This window comes from Nicotiana tabacum, chromosome 16 (assembly GCF_000715075.1).
Source record: "Nicotiana tabacum cultivar K326 chromosome 16, ASM71507v2, whole genome shotgun sequence".
Taxonomy (NCBI): domain Eukaryota; kingdom Viridiplantae; phylum Streptophyta; class Magnoliopsida; order Solanales; family Solanaceae; genus Nicotiana; species Nicotiana tabacum.
In genome coordinates this window covers 114,156,793-114,163,405 of record NC_134095.1, presented here as the reverse complement: position 1 = coordinate 114,163,405, position 6,613 = coordinate 114,156,793, and the positions used below count along the sequence as shown (strand labels likewise).

The 6,613-nt window shown below is 38.0% G+C and overlaps 1 protein-coding gene across 2 annotated transcripts; it reads right to left on the bottom strand.

Annotated features, from left to right (window-relative positions):
• Nucleotides 1–303: 303 nt before the first annotated feature.
• On the bottom strand, nucleotides 304–6,233 carry LOC107769330 (serine/threonine-protein kinase PBL34-like). Of its 2 annotated transcripts, none has more exons than XM_016588536.2 (6): nucleotides 5,460–6,233; nucleotides 4,649–4,983; nucleotides 4,402–4,537; nucleotides 1,489–1,625; nucleotides 1,295–1,418; nucleotides 304–976 (listed from the first exon to the last, which is right to left on the bottom strand). In XM_016588536.2, the coding sequence occupies exons 1-6, from the start codon at nucleotides 5,638–5,640 to the stop codon at nucleotides 450–452; spliced, it is 1,440 nt and encodes a 479-aa protein (XP_016444022.1). In that variant the 5' UTR covers nucleotides 5,641–6,233; the 3' UTR covers nucleotides 304–449. The 2 variants fall into 2 exon arrangements, with proteins under 2 accessions (XP_016444022.1, XP_016444021.1); XM_016588535.2 differs by having other exon boundaries at nucleotides 4,649–4,986; nucleotides 5,460–6,051.
• Nucleotides 6,234–6,613: the final 380 nt, after the last annotated feature.

Sequence of the window (6,613 nt, the reverse complement as noted above, 5' to 3'; positions counted from 1 at the left end):
TTCTGGTTCGCGGACTGTAATACAGAATCAATCTTTTCTTCGATTCGGATTTTGAACCGGTGACTTGGGAGACTATAAATTATCCCAAGTGGCGACTCTGAAACTTTTAACAATAAATCTCGTTTCGATTGTCCTTTAATTGGAAAAACTCCTTTATACATCACCTTCCGGGGGGTGTAGGTGAAAAAGGAGGTGTAACACTTCTCACTATCCAACCATTTTCGGGCTGCGGACGAGGTATACCTTCCCATAAATTTTAGTGAACTACCCCATTCCAACCATCAATTGATCCAAAAAGAGAGGGAGAGAGAGAACCCAATTTATCTGACGACAAATATTTACTCCATGGACTTGAGCTCCGTTAGGAGTCAATGCATATTGAAAGATCAAAACATGATTAAAAAATTTACTGTTCTTCCTCTGCTAGTAGGGGAGCCAACAATCCAGTTCTAAGATTTGCCTTCTGGCTTTGGTTTAGGTGAATTCTGAGGAAACTGATAGTGATGTGGAGAAGCATGAGAACCATTTGGAATTGAGAGACTTCTTGGAGGCAGTTGTCCATTCCTTGAGAATGTTCTCTGTGTTCTAAGGCCATCTTTGGTATTTGGGCTGAACCCAACTCGGTCCGCTTGCATGGTCTGAAAATAGTAGGATGAACTTGCCATGTCCTTGAGACTTGGTAATGGCTTTAAGGCTTCAACTACTTCACTCATCATAGGTCTGACTTTGGAATCCCGGCTAAGGCACCGAGCAGCCAACTGTGCAGCTTTTTGGGCGCCTTTAATAGAAAAATGACCTTCAAGTCTAGGATCTATCAAGCGGTAAAATCTTCTCCTTTCACCCAGTTGTGGCCGCGCCCACTCAACAAGGTTGTGTTCGCCGTTGGGCCGGTTCTTGTCCATTGATCTCCTACCTGTTATCATTTCAAGCAGAACTACACCAAAACTGTACACGTCACTCTTTGACGTCAGATGTCCTGCAACAAGAGCAGTGCACACACTTTAATCAGTAGTAGGAATCAATCAGCCAGCTAATGCACGTTTTAGCCAAAGATGTCAAAAATTTACAAGATTCTTCAACTCGGGTACATGTTTTGGACCAGTAAAAAAGTCTCAATTTTTCGGGGAAAGGAGACCAGAATAAAAAGTATTTTTTTCCTTGTTTTTTTTTTTTGGTTGTGGAAAGGTGACCAGTATAAAAAGCTTTAGCAGCATTTGATGACGTTGACTTGGCCGTTCGAGTCGAATGTGCATTAACATTGTAAGAAAAGAGAACTACCAAGGCTCAGTCTTACCTGTCATCACATACTCCGGGGCTGCATAACCATATGTTCCCATGACACGCGTAGAAACGTGAGTTTTGTCACCCTCCGGACCATCTTTGGCAAGTCCAAAATCAGAAAGTTTGGCATTGTAATCCTGATAAAACATGTAATTAGAACGATGATGATGACTGGAGAGACCAATTTAACAATGTGTCTGAACATACCGCATCCAGCAGAATGTTGGATGTTTTGAAATCACGGTATATCACTGGTCTTTCTGCTTCCTCGTGAAGAAAAGCAAGACCTTTTGCCGCACCAAGAGCTATCTTCATACGGATAGACCATGGAAGGGGCAGGGACCCTAAAGATAAATACATCATCAGCACTAAGTATGCAACAGAACACAAGAAGTTTTACTTCAATAGTACTCATAAGGACATACCATTTGCTCTAGCAATTCACAAGTCTAAATGCACCATCACTTATAAAAAAGTCAGGCTTCAATTCTGAATAAGAGGAAAAGTGAAAAAATAAAAGCCATCTTTTGGTTACACCAAAAAGCATGATCAACACAGAAACCAGTGTAAGGTTATTTTTTTGTAGGGCAGCCCACTGCACGAAGTATCCCGCATTCACGCAGGGTCGGGAGAAGGGCCACACCCCAAGGAGGGTGATATTTGCAGCCTATCCTAAAGCATCAGTGGTTGATTCCACGGCTCGAACCTGTGACCTATAGGCCACACAGAGACAAGACAACCTTACGGTTGCTCCAAGGCTCCCTTTCAAGGTTACTTTTTTGTATGAAATCATTTTTTCCTTTCCCATGAAAGGCAACCTCCCCCAATTTCCCTTTCTTCCAACCAACTCAGTTAAATGGACAATTACCAACTGCTGAAGCATAGAAAATTTAGAAAATGCTTCTGCATGACTCTCTCAGCAGAAAGGTATATAGCCTACTATTGCCAATCGACGATCAAGGATTTTTAGCAATAGCAGTGCAATGGAAGCAAGCAAGTTAACTGACCAATTTCCATTGAACAAATACCAACAAGTTTCTAAGAGAAAATGACGCCAAGAATAGATGCCGCATTTAGTGGGGCACGAGGCTTCTCGAGTAGGTTTTTCTAAGAGTTCTAGGCTAACTCGATCAAAAAAAAAAATAAGGTTACTCAATCCTATTATCTCTATAATCTTTTTATTAAAATGTTTTTGATGTGCTTCCAATTGGGATGCTTAAATTGACTATTCCTCCCTCATATAAAACTTAAAAGTCAAAGAATATAATATGATTTTTCTGAACTCTCATTATTTCCGGCTCTAGCTGCCATACCCCTTTCTTATCACCTCTAACCCTAGACACCACCTCATTTATCACCATCAGCCACTACCTATATCAGATAACCAGTCCTTACCTTTATTCATCAGCATTCTTGAATCGGAGAAGTTTCAGACAACAAGTGTCCTAGTACAAAAGAGAGAAGAAGATCATGTCAGCAGGAATGATGTCGATTTGACTTTGATAGGTATTGTTGTTTTAAGGCCTCAGCTTTCAGATACAGAAGTAGGTTTCCTTGCTGATACCAATGAGAATCAGTCGTTCAATCTTGTCATTATAATCTTTATCATCGATAGAGTTCTTTGGCCACTTCATTTCTTTTGGTTAACTGGAAACGAAAGTCCTAGTGCAGCAAGCATTGAGTGTGGCAAAGAACCGTGCTGGCCAAGATCAAGCTTGAGACAAGTATTACAATCTCCAAGCAAGAAGAACTCAAGTCAGAACTTGTAGGCTCGGTTGAGCCAAAGTTCGAGCTTAAAGTTGGTGTTTCGAGTCATGTAGCAGAAAAAAAGAAGGCTGGAAATTCGAGCTAAGGTAACCAACAATGATCTACGGCAACAATTCCACTTGTTCACTAGAGCACCTGAGTTACCTGAATGCAACGGACAAATGATTGGAAGTTTCTTTTCTGAAGAAAATGAAGATGACAAACACCATCACTTTAAATTAATGCAGGAGCCTAACTCAGTGACGTCGAGGACATGATCGAATCTCCAAGTGGATGATCATGCTAGCTTGAATTAGTAAACACTAAAGATATTTCCCTAATCAAGAGAATGTAACTACGAAGAAGCTGCTCTCAATCCTGCCCGGAAGCAGGAGATTAGCAGCTAATAAATAAGTCATAGTGATTGTTCGTAAGTTGGTACAAAATAATTTAGACAGGAAAAATCCTCAGCAGATATGTTACAACAAAAACTTGTTAGTAGGAGTTATAGCTGTAGTGAATCACGACAGTGGGTATTGACACCTGACAGGTGCTTAAAGGGGTTATATGACAATCAGACAACTAATATTTTGGTAGTAGAGCTGGAAATTTTTTTGATAAGCAGTAGGGCGCAAATTGCCCTGAGCCGAGGGTCTATTGGAAGCAGCCTCTCTACCTCCACAAGGTAGGGGCAAGGTCTACGTACACACTACCCTCCCCAGACCCCACTATGTGGGATTATACTGGGTATGTTGTTGTTGTTGTTGTTGTAGGGCGCAAATTGGTGGCCTTAAAGACATAAGTTATCTTTACCCCGGTAGTGCGAAATGCATTTCCCCATAAAAGATTGTTTCCATGATTATTCAGGTAACAAACATTAGAAAATAGGAAATACAATCCATGAGAGAGATTCTATATCCTACAGGCCCATCTTAGCTTTTCTTTTAAATATAAAGACAGCCCCATGTTACCCTTTTTGACATTCAAATTTTCAAGCTCGTGAATTGCATTCTACCATAGAAAATAAGTTTTAGTTTAAAATGAGACATCACTTAGTCATATATTATCATCATAGAAAGTTGAACATCAACAATAGAACTCAAGTTATGTTCCCAAAAAGTTTGAGAAGACAAGTATCTCTTACTCATCCAAGTAATAACATTACCACTGCACTAAAGCCAGTAATGTTGACAAGGAGACCAGTTATATGCATGGAATTAACATTTGTATTTTAACTTAACCAAGAATGTATCACAGAAATATCTCAATGTGATAAATGAAAGACGATTTTTACAACAGATCTTTAGTAACATTATTGAATATATTAAAGAAAATAATTATGTAAAGCATATTAGAGAAGGGTCAATTACGTACTCCTGAAAAGATGATTTTCCAAGCTCCCTCGTGGCATAAATTCATAAACTAATAGCCTCTGATCATCTTCAATACAGTAGCCAATCAGGTTAACTAAATTTTGATGAATGAGATCACTAAGATAATTTACTTCGGCCTGCCAAATTAGAATTTAACAATTAAAACTAAAACAAAAATCAACAAAAAACAAACAGGACAAGGAAATTTATGAAAATAATTTAGAAATCAAATCAAGAAAGAAGCTGACCAGCCATTCTTTATGACCCTGAAGCCCATCATGATTTAGAGTTTTCACAGCAACAGTAAGCCCTGTCCCAGGTTTGACAGGTGCTGTCCCATTCTCTTCAATCCACCCCTTGAAGACACAGCCAAAACCCCCTTCACCGAGAAGGGATTCTGGTCTGAAGTTTCTCGTGGCCAACTTCAAATCATTAAATGTGAACTTCCGAAGCCGAGAAGAAACTCTAAGTTCCTCTTCAAGTTTAGAGGTAGAGGAATTACTTTCCGCATTACTTGTGGTCGTTGATGAGACAACCGGAGCAACAGGCTGGTCTTTGATTGTATCATTTTTGGATTTATTTTCTGCTAATAATAAGTGCAAGAACTTAGCAACATTGGCATTAACCAAAAGGGTTCATTCACCAACTAATTAGTACCTTGCAGTGTTCCACAAAATTCTTAAGAGGGTCGCATAGTTTCTCTTTCAATTATAATAGGTGAATTCTATGTTTAATGCTCAACTTAACATTCTAAACACACAAAACGGAGAATAACAAACAAACAAACAAACAACCAAACAAACAAACAAAAGAAAGACAAAGCGAGGAAAAAAGCTACTCAAACCAGCATTTCACCGAAACACCAATATCTACTACTCTAACAGCAAGTGCACTTCAACCACGACGAATGCACCAAGTAGTTGCACAACTATACTAACAACAGATTTTTTAAGGCTTAAACAGGAAACAATATTCAAGGAATTCGGAAAATGGAGTGCATAATCATAATTCAAAACTAGGAATGCAGCTTCATCAGAGTGAGTGAAACAATTCAATTACCACAGTTAGTGCTGATGCTACTGATGGAGCTGTCAACTTTAGATTTTGAGGAAATACAGCCACCAATAAACCTCAACTTAATCCAGCAACCACTATCCTCTACACCCTCTTTCTCCTTCTTCTTCTTCTTCCCCTTTGATTCACAAGACTCCACCTTTATACCATTACCATCTAATCCCATATTCCAAAATCCCTAAACTCAAACTCAGGTTTCATCAAACCAACCCCAACCCTACCCCCACCCCCCACAAATAGGCCCAAAAATTTGTCACCTGTCTCCTAACATATCATCTTATAATCTCTAAAGACCCCTAATAATCAACCAAGAACTGAACCTCAGTTCCCTAAATCACCCAAAAATAACAAAATGGAACATTTTGAACCGAATTCTTGCATGACCCAGATGGGCAAAAGGGGGTCATAAATATTCCCCAATCTTTGTCAGAGCCAAATCCAAAAACCCAGAAAATATAGTATAGCTGAGAGAGCCTTCAAAAGAGGTAACTTTAATTCAGATCATATTCCCCTACTTGTTGACCTTTAAAGCAGAAGAGAACTAACTTACACCAAGCTGTGCAAACAAAGTTGCTATCAGATTATTCCACTTCCAAAAGTGACCCAAAATATGTCTGCTCCCTAACGATAACCAAATATTTTACTACAAAAATCTCAAATGCTGACCAGTTCTTGGCTCCTTAATGAAAGAAAGAATTAAATAAGTTCTCAAATATTTAAATGTGGAATGTATGTTCGTTTGTTGAATTTTTGTTGTCTAATAAAATACTACTATCTTCCTTTCAATATATGTGATAAAAAAATTATTATGACCTTAAAAAATAATAGTATATTTTTTATATTTTAAAAATAATATATATATATATATATATATATATATATATATTTTAAAACTATATAGTATTTAAATATTTATTTTCTTAATAAACTCTTTACTGAGTAAATTATGTCGCATAAATTTTTCTTCTAAAAAGGAGTAAAATAAAGTAAGAACAGTATAATGAAAAATAAAGCAAAAAGAAAAGAGAAAATATAAACAAACAGTGAATTATCTCTCTTATACCTTTTTGTAATGTAAATCGAATCAAAGAGTGGAAAAGCAAATCGAGAGCTGCCCGGAGAATGCGGTCAAGGTAACT

Excerpts from the sequence above, each read along its gene's own strand:
- LOC107769330 (XM_016588535.2), bottom strand. The coding sequence starts at position 5,640 with ATGGGATTAGATGGTAATGGTATAAAGGTGGAGTCTTGTGAATCAAAG. Across the intron at positions 4,987-5,459 it reads TAGCATCAGCACTAACTGTG|CAGAAAATAAATCCAAAAAT; the intron begins GTAATTGAATTG and ends ACTTATTATTAG. Across the intron at positions 4,538-4,648 it reads AGGGTCATAAAGAATGGCTG|GCCGAAGTAAATTATCTTAG; the intron begins GTCAGCTTCTTT and ends CTAATTTGGCAG.